This window comes from Miscanthus floridulus, chromosome 10 (genome assembly GCF_019320115.1).
Source record: "Miscanthus floridulus cultivar M001 chromosome 10, ASM1932011v1, whole genome shotgun sequence".
Taxonomy (NCBI): Eukaryota; Viridiplantae; Streptophyta; class Magnoliopsida; order Poales; family Poaceae; genus Miscanthus; species Miscanthus floridulus.
Genome location: NC_089589.1, coordinates 125,809,675 through 125,834,435, shown reverse-complemented (window position 1 = coordinate 125,834,435; position 24,761 = coordinate 125,809,675). Strand labels below are relative to the sequence as shown.

The 24,761-nt window shown below is 46.8% G+C and overlaps 1 protein-coding gene, 1 long non-coding RNA gene and 1 pseudogene across 2 annotated transcripts; 1 reads left to right on the top strand and 2 right to left on the bottom strand.

The window, feature by feature from the left end:
* Positions 1 to 24,761, top strand: part of LOC136489545 (uncharacterized) — a 116,427-nt pseudogene that overhangs the window by 56,987 nt on the left and 34,679 nt on the right.
* LOC136485627 (uncharacterized) lies at positions 298 to 22,935 on the bottom strand. Its single transcript, XR_010766508.1, has 4 exons — positions 22,801 to 22,935; positions 22,646 to 22,713; positions 5,468 to 5,580; positions 298 to 851 (listed from the first exon to the last, which is right to left on the bottom strand). It is a non-coding gene; the product is annotated as an uncharacterized lncRNA (long non-coding RNA).
* On the bottom strand, positions 6,222 to 17,444 carry LOC136485626 (cell wall integrity and stress response component 4-like). The gene is made up of 6 exons (XM_066482474.1): positions 17,045 to 17,444; positions 16,852 to 16,945; positions 16,669 to 16,770; positions 16,497 to 16,560; positions 16,161 to 16,421; positions 6,222 to 6,335 (listed from the first exon to the last, which is right to left on the bottom strand). The coding sequence occupies exons 1-6, from the start codon at positions 17,291 to 17,293 to the stop codon at positions 6,284 to 6,286; spliced, it is 822 nt and encodes a 273-aa protein (XP_066338571.1). The 5' UTR covers positions 17,294 to 17,444; the 3' UTR covers positions 6,222 to 6,283.

The following is a 24,761-nucleotide window of genomic DNA, read 5'->3' as shown; positions in this document are numbered from 1 at the left end:
ATTGTAGGTTCCAGTCTAGTGCTTACCTTAGTGGTGTGTTTTGGTGTGCGTGGGTTGTGTGTGTCATGTGTTTGGGTGTGTGTTTAGATACTACAAGTTGTACTATCAGTTCTAAGGAATAGAAAAACACGTTAAGGTTAACCCACATCTCTAACTTAACATTAGGGATTAACCTCTCGGCTTTCGTCTCACACCTCCACTTGGTGTTTGGAGCCGCATCTGAAATATATGAAGAACACCTATAAAACCAATAGTGTAGCAGTATCCCAATCATTACATGGCAAGAGTTTGTATTAGTGTCCAAATCATTGTGGCTTGGTAGTTTTTGAACTAATAGTGACAATCTTTGTAAAAATCCAGCCGTATGACCTGTTTTGTAGTAGTGTTCTGAGTGGGGTCATCCAGTGCTTGGTCATGGTTCGTATAGTAAGCTACTTTTGCAAAAAGAACCACGATACCAATCAGCCCGTGATTGGTGGTGGTTGCCATTTAGCCATCTCCCTTCCAAGCTAGTCCAAGGAACCTTCCACCCTCATGGACGTCCTTAGCTGTTCATCAGGATAATACTTGATGAGTCTTTCGTCAATCGGCCTGTTCGCTGATCAGTTTCTAGGCTGGTTTGAACTGGCCGGTGCTAGTTTGTTGTGAGAGAAAAACATTGTTGGCTGGCTGGTTTGGGCTGGCTGAAACCAACAAGCGAACTGACTGAATATTTTTTATTTTATACTGGGAGCAAAGCGACATGTGTTTTGTCCATAGCACTGGGCGTGTATAGTATGATTCCTCTAGTGACCAAAAGACCAGCCATCGCCAGATCGCAAACACCACCATTGTGTCATTGTGTGATTTGCCTACAGAATAATAAGAACCCTTCATTAGTTAACTTTATATAGTTATAACACATAATTAAGAAGGTTGTTGCCACTTACACCTGTACTACTGCTCCTCTCGATTCATGCTTCTATCCACTTCTATTTCTATCCAATCATGTGTTTCAATTAATTCAGGTAACCCTTCACGGATACCACGACCGCGAGCGATGGGGAAAAAATCGACATAGACTTGGGCTCCATAACTAAGATTTGCAAAACAATTATAGATTCCATTGTTGTAACTTCCACCGGTACAACTGCTCCTCTCAATACACGCCATATTTAAAATGTAATAGAGTAACAATGTGCTAGAGTAGACCGACTGAGGCCTTGTTTAATTCCTCCCCTAAAGTTTACTCCATATCTCATCGAATGTTTGGGCACATACATGAAGTATTAAATATAGATTAAAAAATAACTAATTGCACAGTTTGCAACTAATTTACGTGATGAATCTTTTAAGCCTAATTAGTCCATGATTTGACAATGTGGTGCTACAGTAACACATGTGCTAATAATGGATTGATTAGGCTTAATAAATTCGTCTCACGGGTTACTGACGGATTCTGTAATTTGTTTTTTTATTAGTATCTGAATACCCCATGCGACACCCCCATGTGATACCCGATGTGACACTCCAAAACTTTACACCCTGAATTTAAATAAGACATGAAACAAACATTTGTGACCTGCATAGTGCATACTAGTGTGCAGTATCTTATTACATGTCAATATGTCACACTGTTTGATTTCCACCTGGACAAGGTGTATCATTTCATTTCTTTTCCTCGCAAAGACTTCGCCAAGGGTTGCAGGTGTTTTTTCTCACCAACCACTTGAAGCAAGCTAAATCCAACAAACCTACCTGTTCGGGAGGCCGTATCGTATCGTGGATTATTTACTGCTGGCTGGTTTGGTGTGAGAGAAAAACACTGTTCTTGGCTGAAAATTTACGATCGTTTACGAGCAAGCGAACAGTCCAAGAATCGTCAATCGATCCCATTGTATCGCTATACTTGACAAGTTCAGAAAGGTTTCTCCATCTTAATTAACTAGATAATACCCCATGCGTTGCTGCGGATATTTTGTAGCATTATACATGATCACGGAGGAAGAAATATTCTTTTGTTTCTTCATGATTTTAGCTCGAAATATTAAATAATGCAAAATACATGACAAAAGAGGAAGATATCTAATTTTAGACTATGCTATGGACACGAAAGCTAGACTCCGTGGGACCCACTGGCTAAAAAAACTCCTTCGCACGGTCTCTCTCATGCATAAAATGGTATAGTTTTCCAAACGGGCCGCCGAGGCACGGCACGGCATTGGCACGCCGAGGCACGGCGGCGCTGCCGTGCCGTGCCGTATCGTGTCGCCGTGCCAAGGTCGCGGCCCAGGCACGGCACTACGGCCGTTGAACCGTGCCGTGCCGTGCCGCTGGGCACGGCGGCCCCTAGTGCCCGTGCCGGCCCTGGCTCGGCGCGCCATCGCCGCGCGCCATGCCACTGTACGCCCCGTGCCGTCGCCGCGTCATGCCGCACCACCGCGATCCCCATGCGGCCTCCTCCCCGCCGGATCCGCCACCAACGGACTCCTTCTCGCTGGATCCGCCGGCGGCGGGCTCGTGCTTGCCGGATCCGCCACCAACGGACTCCTTCTCGCTGGATCCGCCACCGGAGAGCTCCTCCTCGCCGGATCCGCCATCGGAGAGCTCCTCCCCGCTGGATCCTCCACCAGCAGACTCCACCTTGCCGGATCCGCGCCAGGAGATGGATAGAGAGAGGCACCACCTTGCTTGCCGGATGTGGAGAGGGAGAGGGAGGGTTCGCATCACACGGGGAAGAGATGGAGCGCCGCATGGATGTGGAGTGGCTGGGGAAGAAGAGGGCAGAGGGCAGAGGGGGCGAGTGACTGGAAGCGAACGGACGGGAGGCGAGCGAAGCGAGACGGGAGACTAGCGACTGGAAGCGGACGGCAAGCTAGGGTTAGGATTGCCTATTTATACACTGCATCCAACGGTTGTAATGCATCAGAGGTCATCCAACGGTAGAGAATTACCGGGCCGCATCGTGCCAGCCCAATTTCCGTGCCGTGCCCGTGCCGGCACTGCGGGCCAAAGTCGCGGCCCAGGCACGGCACTACGACCGGGCCGTGCCTGGCAAGGGCATGATGGCCACCGGGCCGGGCCGTGCTCGGCCCGTGCTTTTCAGTGCCGTGCCAGTGCTGGCCCAGCGGACCTGGCCCATTTGGAAAACTATATACAATGGGCATCCTGATCCTCTCAAGTCTCCTCTTAATATTGGCTTCTCTTGGTCACGGACGAATGCTCACTGCTCAGTGAACCGCGAGACGGCCGCGACGGCCGGCGCAACTTGCGGGCGGGACAACCAGCGCTAGAGCTGAACATGCTCCGCGCCTCTGCCATGGACGCGCCTGCGGCAGGAAGGCCGACCACAAGCAATATGTATCATCGTCACCAGCCACACTTGCCACAGGGAGGCCGACCACAACCAGGGTAGGCCGCGTCCGCAGTGGAGCCCCTTCGTGTGGGCCTCTGCTCCGCCGTGGCCGGCTTGGTGGGTGCTGCGGTGGCCTCGTCGCCTCCGAAGAGGTACCTAAGCTAGCTCTGCCGGCCCTCGTAGTTGACGCCCCGGCTGCAGCCCATCCTACGCCTGCTAGCCGCTCTCTGACTCTCCGATAGAGCAGGGTAGAGGAAGCTACCTGCAGTGCCACCTTTGGTCGCCGCCGACGGCCGTGGAGGCGGGCGCACCGCATCGTGGTCGTCAATCTCGGTGCATCCAAGGATCGGACGGCAAGGACCCGCGTCGGCGTCGGTGCAGGCTGAGGCGAAACAATGCCGTGCGGCACTGGCAAGCAGGGCATGGCCGAGGCGTAGCAGACGTTTAAAGTTGCTGCAGCGACCCGTTCGTTTTCTTCTGGATGCCTTATTTTTAGGTGCATTTGTTGCGGTAGAGGAATGGATGGTGCGTTGTGGTAGAGGACACGATGGTGCACGCACAATAATTTCTGTGCCTTGGTTGGACGCCGGATGCAACAAAAGTTAATGACATGGCTCAAGGAGGAGCTAGAAAAATAAGTCAATGGGGATCAGACTTGAGTATTTTGCGGGCCGGGTCAGGCCTAGCCGCAAAAAAGCCCAGTTATTTCAAGCTGAAAAAAATCCCTCCCATGACCATCTCACTTGACAGGTCCGGCCTAATTTTCTGATCCGGGCTCCCCATGTATATTATAGTGTAAAATAGCAAAAAATAGTATTTTGAACCAGGCTCGGACCAAGAAATATTTTTTTGGGCACCAGGTTCTCTGCCCAGGCCCTATCCAGTAAGATTCGTGGGCTGGCTAAAACCCATCAGGCTCGGGTGGGGCTCATTTTGCTCAGGTATAATGGAGATCTCCTATTTAGTTATAGAAAATTTGTTCTCGGATTCAGATCTGTACTCTCTTGTGTGCCAAGAATCAGGAGGCGCATATATACATGGCCGATCCGGTGGCTACACTAGATCGGATACATTTTTGTTCTCATGTTTCAGCTTTCGGGCATTAACTTTATCGAAGGGGATACGTATCATAGAGATATTAGCCTATCTAATGTTGCTTGAACTAGCTAGTGATTTTTCTTTTACCATGAGGTAAAGGTTAGTTTCCAAAATTTATTCTTGCTTTAGACTAAGATCAGATTCAATTGGAGAAAATTCCAAACCTTGCTTTGATTCAACTACACGGGACGGGGTCTCGGGATGGAGATTGGAGGCGGCCTGGTTCTGTCGTTGCAGTGACCGAAGAGAGGGATCCGCGGCGGTGCTGTAGCCTTGAGGGCGTTGTGGTCGGACGGTCGGGAGACGACACCTCCGAGGCTGGCGGCGGAGCGTCGGCGGTTGTCGTGGTCGTGCGGATAGGCGATTTTTTTTAATTAACCTATTTCAATCAATATTTTTAAAGAGGTCTGTTGTCGAGACATTTCCCACCTGACATGGTCTGCCTCTCTCCCGTGGCGACCACGCCATCGCCGCCCTTTCGTGACCGACCTCCGGCCGGTGGCGGTGAGGTTTGCTCCTCTCGAGTCTCGCCTTCTTCGCTGAATCATCCTCCGAAGGATCTAGGAGATGCTATTGCTCGGCGTGATGCTTGGCGGAGGGAGAATGGGCTTTTGCAGACCGAGAAGGGTGGGGTCACTTCGTCGTCTTCACCGGAGACGGGGACTTCTCCGGCGAGGATTCAGAGAACGGTGAGAAGTCCTGATACTAGGAAGAATCTCTCCTCCTCACAATCAAAGTTCAGGGCGAATGAGTTCCCAAGTTTGAAGGAGGCCAATCATCTAAATCTGAGGAAGAAGAAGAAATTTGGGCCTCCTTTCGATTCGGATGATTGGAACTTCGAGTATACGACGAGGAAGAAGGAATTCCCCTTCGAAGATGTTGCCGATGAGACCCTAAAGCTGAAATTCACCTTGATTCATCTTTGTTGGCCCTCGCATGGACAGAGCAGAGTCGTCGAGCAGGGAAGGCCTCGGTCAGCTGATTCGAAGGTCATCAATGAAGGGTAATTTCGGAAAGAAAAGTGGTCCCGCTTACCACCGAAGATGCGTGTTGTTCCTGGAATCCTAGGGGCACATCCATCGCTTGAGACACGCGGCGCTCATCGAGACGAGGGTGACCGCAAGGTAGACGATGACCCCGTGTAGCACCTGGTTTAAAGAATAAAATTAGATACGTACCATATGTGAGCCTAAGAAATTAAATATCACATATAGCTATAAATAATGGTAATATCAATAGACAATACTTAATATATAACGTACTTAATATAAATGATATAACCTTAGTCAGGAAATAGTGGTGAGACAACTCCTATCTTCAGGTGAAGACTCCAATTCTACAGGAACAACTGACTGGTTGATCACAAGCCTAACTCCTCTAATCTCTAGCAATCTGGTACCCATCCGGGATTTTTATCCAAATAATTGAAAAGTAAAGCAAGCGCTCAACAAATATATCATGGGGTTCATGAGGCTCAAAATGCTGACACTAGTTTAAGTGCAATTAGCTTTTAGTGAGTCATATTTTTAGCAATTGAGTAGCTTCAAGTTTATCACAAGCCCACATAAACACATGATTAGGTAAACATGAATAATGAATAGTATAAACAATTAACCATTAATGATCATCTATTTCGTAAGAGTTTCAAGGCCGCTCGTGATCGTGAGCACGACTATTATAATAGTTTTACACTCTGCAGAGATTGTACACTTTCACCATAAGGCATGATTTACCCTTTCGCCCAAGACAGCCAACCTCTTGACCCACTTTCAAGGAAGGTCGGCATGGTTCACTATGAAGCATTTCAAAGGTTCGTCTAACAAATGTAGCCCGCTAAGGATTCCCCATCAACTAGTATGATCCCTCCCCCAAGGTGTTGTCGATGCGGGACCCACAGGATACCCTGCAAGAAAGAGAGAAGATCTAGTCTAACTAGGATTTTTCCCATGTAATCTTAGTAGTAGTACTATTCAGTAATCCTACTAGGAACTCTCATTGTAAACCGATTAGGACTCTGGCCTCCTGACTATATAAAGGAGGGCAGGGCTCCTGGAAAAAAAAAGACAACAAAACAATAATTATACGACACTTCATAATCAATCCAACGTAGAGGCTAACGCCGGCTGGACGTAGGGCTGTTACTCGATCAACGATCGAGGGTCCGAACCAGGATAAGTTGTTTGTCTCTTGCGTTCACCATCGACTTCTGCATACACTGAAGCCCGAACATACTGCCTCGGGTACCCCCGTGGCAGTCTATCGGTGGTAAAACATCGACAGTATATCAAATACCATCTTTGACCACTGGAAGATGTATTTTGACGGGTCACTCAAACTAGGCGGAGCCGGTGCAGGCGTTCTCCTCATTTCTCCAGAAGGAAAACAACTCAAGTACGTCCTTCAGATATTATGGCAAGCTACAAATAACGAAGCAAAATATGAAGCCCTCATCCAAGGGCTATGAGTGGCAATTACCCTCGGAATAAAGAGATTACTCGTATACGGCGATTCAGCAGTAGTCATCAACCAAGTCAACAAAGATTGGGATTGCACCAAAGAAAACATGGGTGCTTACTATGCTGAAATATGGAAACTTGAAAAATATTTCCAAGGATTAGAAATTCTACACGTCCTGTGCGATTCCAACATTGCAGCAGATGTCCTCGCTAAGCTCGGATCAGACAGAGCGAAGGTTCCACCCGGCGTATTCATAGAAGAGCTATCAGTTCCCTCTATCAAACAACCCGGTGAGACAACCCCTGAAATTCAGGCTAAAGGCGTTCAGATCTTGGTAATCAACACTTTATGGAGCCAAGTTTTCATTGACTATATCAAAGAAAATAAATTGCCAGCAGATAAAGCAGAAGTCACCCAAGTTGTTCGCAGAAGCAAAAACTACGTTCTAGTAGGAGACTTTATAGAAGAGCAGCATCATCAGGAGTACTCCTAAAATATGTCTCATTTGAAGAAGGCAAAGAGATCCTAGATGAAATACACTCAGGTTGCTGTGGAAATCATGCCGCTTCAAGAACACTGGTTGGCAAAGCATTTCGCACCGGATTCTACTGGCCAACCGCTTTGAAAGACACAGAAGAACTTGTCAGAAAATGCAAAGGTTGCCAAATATTTGCAAGACAAGCCCATGTGCCAGCTCACAATCTTATCTGCATCCCACCCGCTTGGCCTTTTTCCTGTTGGGGGCTGGATCAAGTAGGACCTCTGAAGAAAGCAAAAGGCGGCTTCGAGTACATCTTTGTAGCAATCAACAAGTTCACCAAGTGAAATCTATCACCACGGTAATCTTGTGGCTTTCAAAATAGTGGCGAAGCTTGCGTGAGGTGATAAGTAGAGCGTAGAGTAGTTTTTGTATATGCGGGTACCGGATTTTAGATTCTGATAGTACTTCGCTGATGTAGTATATGGGACGTTGCACTTTATACACGCGCCCTTGTTCTTCTCTTTCTATGACTATCGCCGTGCTGATCACGGTAGAAGTCGTCGTAATATATAGCATCATATCTTCGTCTTTCTTTGGAGGTGTCAGGACAGGCGACGAGGTGAGGTATTCTTTAAGTTTTTTTGAAAGCTTCATCGGCCTCTTTTGTCCACTCGAACTTATATGTCTTCTTTAGTAGTTTAAAGAAAGGTAACCCCTTTTCGCCGAGTCTTGATATGAAACGGTTGAGGGCCGCCATGCATCCTGTTAGTTTCTGCACATCTTTGATATTTCTAGGTGGGCCCATTTCTGTTATAGCTCGAATTTGTTTGGTGCTGGCTTCAATCCCGCATTGACTGACCAAAAATCCAAGTAGTTGTCCTGAGGGAACTTCGAATACACATTTATTTGGGTTCAACTTCCATCTCCATCTTTTCAAGTTTTCGAAGGTTTACTTTAAATCTTCAATCAGAGTGTCTGGGTTCTTTGTTTTCACCACTACATCATCCACATATGCCTCCACATTTTCACCGATTTGATTCCCAAGGCAAGTTTGGATAGCTCTTTGGTATGTGGCGCCAGCGTTCTTTAGTCCAAACGACATGGTCTTGTAACAGTAAGCACCGAACGGAGTAATGAAAGACGTCTTGCTCTGGTCTTGTTCTTTTAATGCGATCTGGTGATACCCTGAATAGCAATCGAGAAAGGATAATAGTGCAGACCCTACCGTTGAGTCAACTATCTGGTCAATGCGTGGTAGCCCGAACGGATCTTTTGGGCAATGTTTGTTGAGATCTGTGTAGTCGACGCACATACGCCACTCGTCCGTGTTCTTCTTCTGCACAAGGACCGGGTTTGCTAGCCAGTCTAGATGAAGGATTTCTCTGATGAATCCGGCTACCATCAGTTTTGTGATTTCCTTTTTAATCGCTGCCTTTTTGTCGGGTGAGAATCGTCGTAGCCGTTGTTTTATTGGTTTAGAGTCTTCATTGACATCGATTCCATGCTCAGCCAACTCCCTTGGGACACCTGGCATGTCGGCCGGTTTCTAAGCGAATATATCTTTGTTGTCCCGAAGAAAGTTGGTGAGCGCGAATTCCTATTTTGCCGAGAGGTGGGCGCTGATGATGGCTGTTTTTGAGGCATCACCAGTGCCCAGGTCGATTTGTTTGACGTCGGCTTCTTTTGGTGGTGCTAGGATGCTGGGCTGTTACTCGATCAACGATCGAGGGTCCGAACCAGGATAAGTCGTTTGTCTCTTGCGTTCACCATCGAGTTCTGCATACGTTGAAGCCCGAACATACTGCCTTGGGTACCCCCGTGGCAGGCTATCGGTGGTAAAACATCGATAGCTGGCGCGCTAGGTAGGGGCTTTCGGCGACTTTGCATCCGAGAGCTCGATGGACCTCGACAACATAATCTTCCCGACGGGATCAACTTTCATCTTCGGCTCATGGATCTGCGAGGCGGACAACTACGACAAGCTTCAAGACCATCTCCTCAAAGATCCAGATCATCATGAAGAATTTCCTATTTCGACAGCTACGATGGATTAGCTCACCAGAAGATTCGCGCAGCTCATAATATCCGATTCAAATCAGATTTCACGGCTATGCGCATCCGACTCGAATTCAAGTTCCGTATCCAAGGTGAAGTTTTATCCGAGTTCTTTCAAGAAACCGAATTCTTTTTCGGCAGGATTCCAGAGCACAACCCAAAACAACTCGGATTACACTCAGAGTTCTTTCAAGAAGTCAAATTCTTTTCCATTTGGACTCGACAACATGGCAAAATCCTATCAGGGACAGTTCGAAAGATCCTTCAATCCAATGCTTGGGATACCACTGACAGGAGCCCAGGAGGGTCTCGTGCTAACGATAACATCGCAAGACTGTATCATCCACTGGCCAGGTTCCGTTCCTGAAGATAGCAGAACCCAACTAGTCAGCACAACAACAACAGCAATCTTACCCTATCAAGAAGGGGATTCGATCTATAATCATGAAGCATCTACTGAAATTATCAACAACTGTGACAGCATGGGAAACAACACCTATGACGAAGCAATTCACACGCGGGAGGTGTTCATGGTTCGTCGTCCGCAATCACCTTTGGACCCACCAGAAGCACCTGACATCAGGTCATCAGACGAATCTGAATCCAACATATCACCATTTATCCAGGGGTATGATGGTGAGACCAAAAGTCAGAAACAAGCCAGAGAAAGAAGAAACAAATTAAAACAAGGGCGCCAACATCGTGCCAGGCAGCGCAAGGAAGCTTGGGTAAGATACGAGTCTGACCTGGTCGAGTACAATAGAAGAAAATCTAAACAAGAAGTCGGAGAAAGGCGTATAGCGAATACGCCCTACGATAGGATCCGAGAAGCACTGGAAGAACTTAGAGCGACTACGCATCCCGACGAGAGGCAAGAACAACTCTGGAATTTTTTCCAGCCAGCGATTCAAAAGACGCATGACGGAAGAACACGCTCAAGACCGCCTGCGAAGTCAACATCTCATGAGCAAGAAGGTCAAAGCAAGAGGAAATCTACTTTTACGAGACTTGGACCAAGTGGAAGTCACAACAGAGAAAGTAAAAGAGATTATAGCCAAAATCACCGAGTTGAACAGCCAAGAAAGACCATAAGCAGAGCACCTGCACAGACAGCCTTGCAGAACTATTCTCACCAAGACAATAGCTGGCAAGAAGGAGGTGCTGAATCAAAATACCAAGAATCCGAGACACACGATAGATTCCCCTGTTTCGCAAGCAGACTAGCTTCAATACGACTACCTCATAAATTCAAACCATCCAATCACTCCAAGTACGATGGCAAGACTGAACCAAGGCAATGGCTCAGAATATACTCACAATTGATTGAACTAGCCGGTGGAGATGACAACATCAAAACTTTGTTTTTTTCCCATGGCCCTCAAAACTATGCCCCTCCAATGGTTCGATAAATTGAACCCAAGGTCGATCAAAAATTGGGAGGACTTGCAAAGAGCTTTCTATGAAAATTTCGTGGGTATCATCACACACCTGATCACCCATGCAGAACTAAAAGGACTCAAGCAGAAAGGAGGCGAAAGCCTCAGGGATTACTATCGACGATTTGGCGAACTATGTGCTCAAGTACACGATATCACCGAACGAGAAGTAATCGAAGCCTTTTCTCATGGAATCATGGCCAAGTGGCAATTTCAGGACTTCTGCAAAGAAAACTGAAGAAGCAACAAAGAATTCAGACAAATGATAGAAAAGATGATTACTACAGAAGAGAAGACGCGAGAAAGGTTCCTAGAAAGGAACAACCGAGACAACCCGGACAAGACAAATCATCGAAACAATAGGCATCAGGAAAGAAAACGTGGACCGGACAACACGGTGGCAATGGCTGACAAATCAAAGAAATTTTCAAGGCCAAGGAGATATGACGACATTGAAAGTATGCATTGCATCCTGCACCCAAATGGAAAGCACACCATCGGAAACTGCTACACCTTCAAAGAGCGATACACAAGGATAGACAGCAAAAAGGACACTAAACAGGACGGTCAGAAAAAAGAAGAAGAAAACCTTGAGGACAAAGGATTCCAAAAATCCAGAGGGACGGTAGTAGTGATTTTCGCTGGGGCCTTAGATTCCAGAAGCAAGCATCAAGAAAAGTTAGCTTTACGAACCATCATGGCAGCAGAGCCGGCTACTCCAAGATATCTCAATTGGTCACAATATCCAATCCAATTTTCAAGAGAAGACCAATGGACTAGCGTAGGGAACGCAGGCCATTACCCACTAGTTCTAGACCCAACTATTGCCGGTATGACTGTCACCAAAGTACTAATCGACGGGGGAGCTGAACTCAACATCATCTTTTCAGAAACACTAAGGAAGATGGGACTACAACTCGCCGGGATGATCACACCAACAAGCACACCTTTTTACAGAATAGTACCCAGCAAAGCAGCCATGCCGCTCGGACAAATTACTCTACCAGTCACTTTTGGAACACCCTCGAACTACCATACAGAATTCATCAAATTTGAGGTGGCGGACTTTGAGTCATCATACCACACAATTCTCGGACGACCGGCACTAGCAAAATTCATGGCGATACCGCATTACCCGTATTTGCTGCTCAAGATGCCAGGACCTAATGGAGTACTTTCCCTTCAAAGTGACTTGAAACACGCTTTTGACTGCGATGTTCAAGCAATCCAGATTGCAGCCAGAGCACAAGATGACCAAAGTAGAAGAGAAATAGCCACCGTTGCTGCAGAAATAAACCCAGAGGAGCTAGTGATACCGGCTAAAAAGCCTGGCATCCCAGCACCACCAAAAGAAGCCGACATCAAACAAATCGACCTGGGCACTGGTGATGCCTCAAAAACAACAATCATCAGCGCCCACCTCTCGGCAAAATAGGAATTCACGCTCACCAACTTTCTTCGGGACAACAAAGATATATTTGCTTGGAAACCGGTCGACATTCCAGGTGTCCCAAGGGAGTTGGCTGAGCATGGAATCGATGTCAATGAAGACTCTAAACCTGTAAAACAACGGCTACGACGATTCTCACTCGACAAAAGGGCAGCGATTAAAATGGAAATCACAAAACTGATGGTAGCCGGATTCATCAGAGAAATCCTTCATCCAGACTGGCTAGCAAACCCGGTCCTTGTGCAGAAGAAGAACATGGATGAGTGGCGCATGTGCGTCGACTACACAGATCTCAACAAACATTGCCCAAAAGATCCGTTTGGGCTACCACGCATTGACCAGATAGTTGACTCAACGGCAGGGTCTGCACTATTATCCTTTCTCAATTGCTATTCAGGGTATCACCAGATCACATTAAAAGAACAAGAGCAAAGCAAGACGTCTTTCATTACTCCGTTCGGTGCTTACTGTTACAAGACCATGTCGTTTGGACTAAAGAACGCTGGCGCCACATACCAAAGAGCTATCCAAACTTGCCTTAGGGATCAAATCGGTGAAAATGTGGAGGCATACGTGGATGATGTAGTGGTGAAAACAAAGAACCCAGACACTCTGATTGAAGATTCAAAGATAGAACAATACGATGAAGGAGAAGCAGAACACACAAGAAGATTAGAACTCGATAGCTCAGAAGAAGTCAGAGTAAACACTACCCTCCAATCAGCCAGATACCTACAAGGTTTAAGATGACACTACAACAAGAGTACCCATCCTCAATCATTACAAGTCGGAGACTTAGTGCTAAGAAGGATACAAAAAACTGACGGACGACATAAGCTACTCAGTCCATGGGAAGGTCCGTTCATTGTCACAAAAGTCACCGGACCAGGCACATACAAGTTAATAACCGAAGATGGAAGAGAAGTCAACAATACATAGCACATCAGCCATCTAAGAAGATTCTACGCGTAAAAACAACTCAAGAAAAAATAGATATGCAAGCCACAAGGGACCAACGTTCACAATCGACAAAGGACAATATTCCTCGACAACATATGTATTAGTTTATATTCATGATCAATAAAGATGATATTCATCCACAGCATGTCTTGTCATGACTTTCGACGAGTTGTTTTCACGAAACAAAAAGCAAAATGGCTGAAAACATGCCTGAGCATCCCGGCCGAGAGCAAAATAGCTGAAAAGATGCTTGAGCCCACCGATGAGGGTAGCTAAAAGCTAACACCCAAAACAAAAAGCAAAATGGCTGAAAACATGCCTGAGCATCCCGGCCGAGAGCAAAATAGCTGAAAAGACGCTTGAGCCCGCCGATGAGGGTAGCTAAAAGCTAACACCCAAAACAAAAAGCAAAATGGCTGAAAACATGCCTGAGCATCCCGGCCGAGAGCAAAATAGCTGAAAAGACGCTTGAGCCCGCCGATGAGGGTAGCTAAAAGCTAACACCCGAAACAAAAAGCAAAATGACTGAAAACATGCCTGAGCATCCCGGCCGAGAGCAAAATAGCTGAAAAGACGCTTGAGCCCGCCGATGAGGGTAGCTAAAAGCTAACACCCAAAACAAAAAACAAAATGGCTGAAAACATGCCTGAGCATCCCGGTCGAGAGCAAAATAGCTGAAAAGACGCTTGAGCCCGCCGATGAGGGTAGCTAAAAGCTAACACCTGAAACAAAAAGCAAAATGGCTGAAAACATGCCTGAGCATCCCGGCCGAGAGCAAAATAGCTAAAAAGACGCTTGAGCCCGCCGATGAGGGTAGCTAAAAGCTAACACCCAAAACAAAAAGCAAAATGGCGGAAAACATGCCTGAGCATCCCGGCCGAGAGCAAAATAGCTGAAAAGATGCTTGAGCCCGCCAATGAGGGTAGCTAAAAGCTAACACCTAAAACTAGTCGACCGAAATTAAGCTTAAAAAGACCCTCTAGCTCTTCGTTCCGAAAAGCAAGAGGCTCGGGGGCTACATCTAGATAGGAATACTTTTTCCTCAGAAAAGCACAAGCGCCACTCAAGAAAGCACTCGGATGCCGAAGTTTGTCAAGGCAACATTCTATGCCAAGTCGTTTTACACAGCGTAGACGAAAGGTTGTCAACACAAAGATCTACATCTAACAAGTCATAGCGCGGACAAAGCACTCGACGAATCACAAAAGAGGAAGAAAAGAAAAGTACTCGACAAATCGAGGGATTTCGTCAGGATAACGCACAGAGTTGTTTACAGGGCAGAGACGAAAACGGGACAAAGTACTCAGCAAGTCAAGTAACTCCGACCACACCTGGGCAAAGAATACATCAACGAAAATAAAGAATCTTCATTTGAAGAGGAGTGTAATATTACAAGAGGCTGGTCAATTGGATCAGGCATTGTCATCAGGAAGGGAAATATCAATATTAAGACTGTCAACAACCCTACTAGCTAAACCTTCGACCTTAGGCTCTATCCTCTCAACGGCATCAAGGTATTCTTGGCTATCAGCTTCCTCTACTATCTTGGACAGAGGCGTCTCTAGAGCAAGGACCCAGACCTGGGCCAGCACATTCTTGGTACATACTTGAGCGCACTTCTTCGCGAACTCTTGGAAATGAGTCAGAATCCAAGGAATGAACTGAGCCCAAGATTGCCCGTCATCCGCTGGAGTTTGGATAACATCAGCTACCGAACGAAAGGATTTCCACAAAATGTTCCAATTTTCAGTAGCCGTTGCCAGCTTCCCAGACAAGTCTTCAATAGTTTTTGGGCCTGCACAAGATCTTTATTAGCTCCACGCCTGATCAACTTAGCAAGTGCAAGTTTTTCTTCAGCATGAGTAATTACCTCCTCGGCCTTGTTATGACTTGTACGAACAAGAGTCTTCATTTCATCAATGCCCTCCGAGAGCTTTTTTCCTTCAACTCGGAGAGCTGGACAAGACACTAAACAACAAGTCAGCAGGAGGGAAAGGTTTGAATACTGAAAGAAACAAAGAGAACCCGGAATACCTTTATATTCTTTCTTCACGGCTTCCAAGCTCTTCATGGCCTCCAAGTTCTTTGAAGCCTCCCGGATAGCAGCATCTTTTTGTTTCTCCAACTCCTGGGCAACAGTGTCTCTCTGTTTCTCTACTTCTACCACCCGAGCACGGAGAGCCTTTTCCTCTTTTTGATGCGACTTACGCTCAGTCTCCAACTCGGCCCGGAGGAGGTCAAGGTCAGTCTTTAGAGAACTTACCTCGGAGGACAACTTCTTCTCGGTTTTAGATGAAAAGAAGAAGCCGGTATGGTCACGAGAGAAAGTCTAAACAATTAAAGATAGAGAAAAATAAGGCGTAAGGACGAAGGCAAAACAAATGGCCTAAGAAAGAATCTCAAAAAAACTTATGTGAAGCTTCTCCCCGAAAGAAGTCGCAGAGGACGCCAAGCTCCCCCAGGCTGCGGTCAGCTCTGATAGCCGATGGGTGGCATCGAACTGTTGCACCATGTCATCGGTAAAAGAGGGACCGCCGAAAGCAAGAGAAGGGGAAGGAGAGGCCGGCTGGGGCAAAGAAGGAACGACCAAAGCAACCTCCCGGGAAGCCGAAGCCAATCCCTCAGAAGGACCCGACGTGACGGCCACAGTCACCTCCGGGGCAGTCAAGTCCGCAACTTCGCCAGGTAGCTCCGAAGCCCCCGTAGCAACTTCACCAATAATATGTTGCGAGTCCTGAGGCTCGGAACTCAATGGCACGGTGGAAGGCTGAGAAGAAGTCGACGAAGAAACGAGAGAAGACGAAAGACTAAAAATTGATAAAAGAAATCACCGATGAGAACCAGAAGAAGGAAGACAGAAGCAAAAGGATGAAGCCAGAATCTACTCACCCAGCCACTTTCCTCTTCGCGAAGCCAAAAGAAGGCCTCGTAGGGGGGACCACGACGGCGAAAACGTCCCCGCCACCCGACGACGGGAACGGGATAGCAGATACCGGAGCCACGGAAGAAGCCGGGGCTGGAGCCGTGGAAGAACTCTGCACTGGAGGAGCGATAGAGCTCGGTACCGAGGCTACCAAAGAACTCGACACTGGAGCTTCAGAAGAAGTCGGCGCGGGAGCCTCAGAAGAACTCGTACCCGATGTCCGGTTACTTCAAAAAGTTCAAGACTAAAAGTCAAGACAAAGAAGAAAAATTCAATGCAACAGGAATATGAAAACAACTCACCGCCGCATGATGAGGGGTACTTCGTCATCCTCCTCTCCCTCAACCAAGGAAACCAGAGCACCTGCTGAAAAAAGAATAAAAAGTACTCGGTTCAAGAGAAAAACAGGAAAACAAAGGAACAAAGAGTATTAAATATGCTCACCTAAGAGTATGCTAGCAACAACTGGAGTACCTGAGGGACTACTTGGTTTGCGAGACTTCTTGGAGACAGGCAGGCCAGATGAAGACCCATCCGTTCGCCCCCTCTTCAGGACACTACGAGGATCGCGAGGGACTAGACGAGGAACAAATTCTTCATATACATCAACAAATCCGGAAAAAACTCCAGGAAGCGCTGTGGAGGTTGGGAACTTACTAGTTACGGAAGTTCCAGCAAGTTTATCCCCAGTCTCCGCCATGGTAGGGAGAACATCAAGAGGAATCGGATCAACAAAGTTCCGCCCAAGCTCCTACGAAAAAGGATAAAATAGCAAGACAAGGAAAAGCTAAGCAAAAATGGGTGCAGCAAGAGTACATAAAGTACCCAAACAAAGAAGTAAACAACTCACAGCTGGGGGCGGGTTGTTGGCAGAGAACTCGGAGACAGCAGGCGGAACAACGCTCACTCCTTTCAGCATCTTCTGGAGACGCTCGAGTACCTCCTCATCGGTCAGCTCAAGAGCTAGGACCATGCGTGAAGGATCCTCGGCCCCAAAATACTCGAAGCCAAGGTGCTCCCGCTCTTTCAAAGGCTGAACTCGGCGACGAAGAAAACTCGAAACAATACCGAAACCAGTTAAACCCTGCTGTTTTAGCATGCTAATCCTATCAAGGAATGACTGGATCACTTGAATCTCAGCAGGTGACTCAAGTTTCTTATCCCATCGGTCATTCACCACAGGACCAGATCCAGAGTGGACGACAAGGGAAAGGATCAAATTGGCAGCATAAAACCAGTCGGCACGCCAATCTTTTACAGAATCAACCAGGTCATAGTCAAAGAACTTGCTCTTAAGACCCTGGCGAAACTGAATCCCGCAACCGCCAAGAACGCTGGTTTCTTCGCGGCGGGGTTGGGGTTTCAGGCGAAAGAAGTAACGAAACAGAGAAAGAGAAGGGGAAATTCCAAGGAAAGCTTCGCAAAGATGAACAAAGACAGAAAGGTGAAGAACTGCATTAGGAGCAAGGTGGTTTAGGCAAATCCCAAAATAATCAAGAAATTGGTGAAGAAAAGCGGAGGCGGGAAGACAAAGTCCAGCGTGAATGAATGAGACAAAAAGAACGATCTCACCAGGAACTAGAACAGGAACTCGATGCTCGCCTGGAACTCTCCATTCAGCAAAAGCCTGGCCCTGGATCAAGCTATCGCTGACAAGCTCACGAAGCTGCGCTTCGGTGGTTGTCGGAGCCGGCCAAAACTTCTAGGCGGCCCTCATGGCAACAAACTCCTGATTCTCGATCAAGGAGAGTGAAGACTCCTCGTCCACGAAAGAAGACTGGGACTTACTGGCGGTTTTCTTCTTGCCCATGTACTAACGAAGGCAAAAAGAAATCAGAGGAAAAAGAAAACCTAGATGGCGGCACTAAGGACGGCGGCGGCAATGGCGACGGCGGATGATTAAGAGCTAGGGTTTGAAGGCAAAAGAAAGGCAGTAAAGAAAAAGAGGACGAAGGGTCTATAAATAAATTTTACAGCATTAGAAATGGCCCACCAGGCCCGATAAAACACCGTGTGAGAACACAACGGTCCATTTATCAACGCAGCTAAAAACGACGGAGGGCACAAATCCACACAACGGTACAATCCAATGGGCAGATTTCAGACTTATCCATCCAGCACTAATGCGGAGCCATCAGATAACTGCAAGAACAACCCATCCTCAAAGAAGAAAGGGAGGGTAACTTCTGAAGGAACAAAAGAACCCGGTTCTTGATAAAAAGAACTCGGAAATTACATAAGCAATACAGCAGGAGAAAGCATGGTAACTAAGAAGGCAAGAATCTTTTTTATTACAAATGAAATCAAGAAGTACAAGATTACACATCTTACAAGACCCGACGAACTCGGTACTACAACAAGCAAGGTAGCAAAGAGGAACCCGAACACAGCTAGGCTCTAGAACGACTACATGTTCCAATTTGCTGCCAGGTAGAACAAACCGCCCTCGGCTACACTGTTTTCTTCAAAGGACGAACACAGTGCATCCAAGACGGAAATCAGTAGCACAACAGGAAAGCATGGACCAAAGGAGGCTGGCAGGCATCTGTCTACCCAAGCCCAACGTGATGCAGGATCAGGTGTTGATCTGCACCGGACAGCCGTAGGGCAGACAAAGAGCGCCAGCCAAGAACTACCGGATGAAGGGACGCAGCCCACATCACAAGACTTCCTCCAACTACCGCCACCAACTTCCTGATGCAACACCACTGCGGGATTAGTCTACCTCTAACCCCTATCACAAGACTTCCTCCAGCTACGACGAGATACACAACAACTACAAGATACGCCCGGGGGCTGCTCAACTTCACAAACTACCATATCCATGACTACAAAGACTTCAGGCCACACAATAGAATGCTCAATGATTCAAAAACAAGCACCATAGGAGGGTATTTATAGACCAAAAGAGCGGTGCACATGAACCGGGAGCACCGAAGGTAAAGACCTGACAAAGGAAACAGTGAAAAGATAGAACTTAATGAAAAAGGACTTAGGCGTGAAGGAACAGTGACCAAGGACAAGCATATTCGGAAGGATATACCACCACGGTACAACCCGTCAACAAACAACATTTACACCCAACCAACTCCACACAACTACATCCGACAATAGAAGACTAGCGGAGAGTATGCCAAGGCCATGTAACCGAGTTCTTTCCGAATAAAAGAACCCGGACATAAGCTCGAAGGCTGGATGCCGCAAAACTACAAGGATGATGGTTTAATCCAAGACTCTGCTTCGGAAAGATGCCGCAAAACTACTCGGATGATGACATAATCCAAGTCTCAGGGACTACTTCAGAACACAAATTTTCAAACAACATAAAGATTCAAGACCCACCAACTTTTTGTTCCAAATAGCAAGAGGCTCGGGGGCTACACTCAGTGAGTGCACTTTTTCTTCAAAAAAGCGCACGTCACCAAAAGACTTCCTCAACGCAGACCACTTCAAGACATTACGACAAAAAGAACCCGGAACGAGCCATATTCGAGTTCTTTTTTATAAAACTTCAACGAGCAATCAGAGCAACTTCAAGACAAGATCCTCCAGCTCCTTGTTCCAAATAGCAAGAGGCTCAGGGGCTACAACCAGATGGATGTACTTTTTCTTCAGAAAAGCACTCACCACTCGAAGATCCCAAGAAGCGCTACAAGGTTTCACTCCAGAAAGCACTCGGATAACATTTGTTCCTACTCAACAAGACCTGAAGGAGCAAAACAAGACTTTCAGAGCTCAACCATGAAGTGCTCGGGGGCTTGTCGATGCGGGACCCACAGGATACCCCGCAAGAGAGAGAGAAGATCTAGTCTAACTAGGATTCTTCCCATGTAATCTTAGTAGTAGTACTATTTAGTAATCCTACTAAGAACTCTCATTGTAAACCGACTAGGACTCTGGCCTCCTGACTATATAAAGGAGGGCAGGGCTCCTGGGAAAAAAAAGACAACAGAACAATAAATGTATGACACTTCATAATCAATCCAACGTAGAGGCTAACGCCGACTGGACGTAGGGCTGTTACTCGATCAACGATCAAGGGTCCGAACCAGGATAAGTCGTTTGTCTCTTGCGTTCACCATCGAGTTCTGCATACGCTGAAGCCTAAACATACTGCCTCGGGTACCCCCGTGGCAGGCTATCGGTGGTAAAACATCGATAGGTGTGACTAACAAAAAGACAAAAGAAACTAAAGTGCACGCCCTTGGCAGGCCACAGGATCAAACCAATCGGAGCCCCTCTTACGCCTTTCGGTAAGCTACTACGACCTAGAAAATGTCCTCATACTTAACTAAAGCCAGAGCCATGTAGCACTCATGGTTGTACTATAAGTCCCGATTGATCACTTACAGATAAGTCCTTAGGGAGAGGAATCTAGAGCACTATAATAATAGCCCAATGCTCTAGCCCTCTTGAGCCATGTTGCTAAAAAGTATCTTTTAGTGTTTATTGCATATACCATTAGTCAAGTAACAAGATCATGGTCTTTAATTGAGCGCTAGCTTCATACTATCTAAATGCATAAACCCATATGAATCAAGGTATAAGCAAAAAGCTAGGAAATTCTTAGTGGTAAGCAAGGTAGACACATGCAGTATGAATTAAATGATTAATAGTGAATAGGTAACAAGGATGATCCCATTCTATACTTGTCTTAAACTTTGATCTTCTTCCAGCCCAAGCCTTTAATGAATTGCTTCTTGTTTACCACGTATTGCTCACCGACTAAACATGATCATAGAACACCATACAAGTATCCATACAATCATACATGAAGCAAACAATAGAACTAAATTAGGACAGTACACAAAACATATAAAAAATCAAGTAAAAAGATTTTAAAGTTGTTCTACACGTTGCTACGTACACACAGACGCAAAAGGCACATTAATCGAAGTGACGGTGAAAAAGATACGACTACCGAAATATTTACTTTACCTAAGAAAAAGGAAACCATAGGCTCCATTTATTTTAATAATTATAAAAAACATGTATAAGATACTTGAGAAAAATATCTAAATTGAATTAAGTCAAATTTATATTTGAATTAGAAAACTAAAGTTAAATTATTTATATATTTTATTTATAAACCTCGTTGCATAAACATTAATCAAGTTAGTATTTAAATCATGAAATTCCAGATCGAGTTACATGGTAAACACGGTTACAAACACGTAGATTATGTTGTTATGAATCTAACACAACTTGAACGAGTCAAAACAGAGTTAAAACGAAGATGTTATGGCTAAAACAAGATCAGTGGCACTTTTGTAAATAACTGGAACTGGATTTTCGAATTTAAATTAATAAAATCAAATTTTAAACTGAGCCAGGGACGACGGACATGATAAAGAAGAAACGCAGGGTTTTTTTAGAAAACGTGCAGAGACAGAGGGTGGAATTTATAAGAAAATGGGGGTCTCTTTAGAAAATTGGTCGGCGAAGGGGTATGTTGTAATCTGGACCATAGATCTCAGATCGGACGGCTCAGCATGATTGTATGTATAAGTGTATTTCTATTGTATTTCAGGATTTATTTTTCTAAAAGAAAATGGCCAATAATATGGGCGTGATGTGATGATGGCATCATCAAGCTAACAAGAGGTGGGCACGCACGGCCGGGCTGTCCTAGCTCCGCTCGCTCGCACGGTGTCGCACGTTTGTTGCACATGGGTGCGGAGGGAGCACAGGGAGCTGCGCGCTCGTCTCGGCTGTGGGTTGGGCACGGCGCCACTGGAGCAGCCGGCACCGGTGAATAAGGCCGGCGAGGCGGTCCTCCATGGTAACGGCGAGAGCTCACCGGCTTAACACGAATAAAGATGGCAGCGAGGATGTACCTGTCGGGTATCACCGGAACGTTCTCTTTTCCGCTACGGAGAATTCATCCCGTCCCCATCCCCGTTAACTATATCGGGTATAGATTCTTTCCCATCCCCGTGCCCATCGGGCATCGGTCGGGTAACAGATACCCGACGGGTACTGTATACCCGATAAACAAGGACACTTAGGGTCGCAGCGAGGGGCACGAGCGCTTGTGAGGCAGGCGTGCTTGTGCTGCTGGCGGACATAGTGAGAAAAAATTAAACTATGGTTCCTAGAACACACAAACTATATATATGATTGTTCAGATTTGGACAAAAATACCTATGTTGAGCTTCTTTGGGCCTAATACTCGCATAACAGCTCAAATATGCGGGTTCCCAAACAGGTAACGGGGACGGATAAACAGGGAACGTTCCCGTACCCGCTATACCCATTGGGGATGGATTATTGCCCATTTAGATACCCGCGGGTAAAGATATAATTTCATATCCATCCACTAATGGATCGAATACCCGTCGGGTATCAGGTATCGGGACCCGTTGAGATCTTTAAACACGAACGGAGCCTAGAGACCTCGGTTGACCAAAAGGAGAGCACTGGGAGACAGAGGACACGACGGAGATCTCACCTAGGGTGTTGACGACGGCACGGAACGTCAGGCGACGGCATAGGGCTCGGTTGGCGGCAGCGGGCTACCTGCGAGATATCAGCGTCAGCGTGTGAGGAATAATGCAGAGCGAGAGAGAGAGGAATAACAGCGCCTGCAGCTTCGAGCTTCGTAACCTTGGTACGGGACTCGGCAACGGCGGCGAGGCGGCAGATGGCATCAACAACAGCGACGGGCGTGCTCTGTTCTCGGCGAGATCCAAAGTCGCGCGAAAGGCGAGGCTAGGGCGGCACCTGGCGGCGTAGAAGCAAAATACGGACGCGGCTAGGGCTTCGGCTCTTATAGGGGCACTCGACGTGAGGTCCACGCCGTATTCCGGAAGAATCGGACAGCGGGCGGTGGGAGCAAAGTCCGGATCGGCTACGACTGGAGGTAGACGATGGAAGGTGACGGCTGTGGCTTACAGTGAGGACCCACCGGTCAGAGAGACGGAGTGCGGGGACGACACGGCAGAGGGATCACGCGGCCTCCAGCTTCTGCCGGGCTGGCCTGGCCGGATGGGCTACACGAGGAAGGGAGAGCGGGAGAGTGAGCCCGAGGACGAGAGAGAGGACTAGGCCGACTGTGCCCGGGCCAGAATGGAAAGGGAGGGTTTTCTTCTTTTTATTTTCTTTTATTTCAAAATCATTTGAAATCACTTTGAGTTTTTGGTTAAAACCGCTCATCACAGTAAAGCATATGCACCATCACGAATGCAAGAATTTTTTTCTAAGCTCTATGATAAATTTTAATTTAATGAAAACTTTTATTTTCTTATTTTTATGAGCACAAAAATACAAAATAAAATCATTTTAGCTCTATTTCAACAAAAACAAATTTTAGGGTGTTACACCCCGTCGGGGGCACTGCCTACTAGCCATCATCCAAGACCGAGACGGTCGGGATCCAATCGATTCCACAATCCCTAACCCGTAGCCCCCATCCTCTTCCCCCATAACCCTAGCCAGATTCATAAGACACTTCTGGGGAGGCGCTTCACCGAGATCCTTTGCGGCGGTGGTGCGGGCCGAGTCGGCCCCTATCATCAGGGTAAAGATGCAGCCGCGCGGAGGTGGTCGCCGTGGGGGCTATGACCAGGATCAAGGCGGTGATGGTCCTGGTGGCGGTAGGCAAGGTTGGGGCAAGGCGAGGGCTGGGACGAGGCAGAACACCTGGAAGCGCAAGGATGATATGGGGCATGAACCCATTCAGGCGGATCCTGAGCGTGAAGAGGAAGCTATGGTGGAAGATCAAACCCTAGAGCAGGAGCAAGTCAATGCCAAGTGGGAAGGTCAGAAGAACAAGGAGGAAAAACAAACCAAGTGGGGGCCCAAGGGTGCTGCTGCTGATGGGGGGACTCACCAATCTGAAGGTAATGCTCAGAACCGTCAGAATACTGACAGTCATCATGCTCCGGCAAATTAGAGAGTTGCTTGTGCTACTTGTGGGCTCTTTAATCATGCTACTAAAGATTGCCGTAGAAATGCCTGTGAGATCTGTGGATTCAACAATCACTCCACTTTTGACTGTAGAAGATGCTTACCATGGAATGTGGGTCCTGAATTATGTGCAGCACAGGTTGAGGATCAAAGTTTTTTCTATATTGAAGAGTGCACTGATCCTAGAGTAGCCAAGGAAAGGGCTTGTACCAATGTTATCTCTGTTGTGTATGGCTCTGTGAATGCTAAGCAGATAGAATTGGAGTTTATGAACCTAATTGGGGCTGATGCTTGGAGGTGGAATGCAAGACCTGTTATCGAAGGAAAGTTTCTGTTGAGGTTTCCCACTGAAAAGATGGCAACTGAATGGAGTTTTCTGAAGAATCTCACAATGAAAAATGGGGCTCGAATTCAGATTGATTCCTAGTCTCCTGCCATGGATGCCAAGGGAGTTCTTCAGTCTAGCTGGTTTAGGGTGACTAAGATCCCAACTGACCAAAGGTCCATTAAGACTTTGGCAAAAGTTGGTGGACTGGTGGGCAAGGTAATTGAGATTGGTGTGGAGTCAAGATACAGATATGACTATGTGAGGCTTAGGATTGCATGCCGAGATGTTACCAGGGTTCCTAAGACTGCTGAAGGCACATTGGGACTCTATA

Bases quoted from the DNA above. Each gene is read 5' to 3' on its own strand.
- LOC136485626 (XM_066482474.1), bottom strand. From the start codon at position 17,293: ATGCTAAAACAGCAGGGTTTAACTGGTTTCGGTATTGTTTCGAGTTTT. The intron at 16,771-16,851 runs GTAAGTTCCCAA...TTCCTCGTCTAG, and splicing joins TGCTGGAACTTCCGTAACTA to TCCCTCGCGATCCTCGTAGT. The intron at 16,561-16,668 runs GTACTCCAGTTG...TTCTTTTTTCAG, and splicing joins CAAACCAAGTAGTCCCTCAG to CAGGTGCTCTGGTTTCCTTG.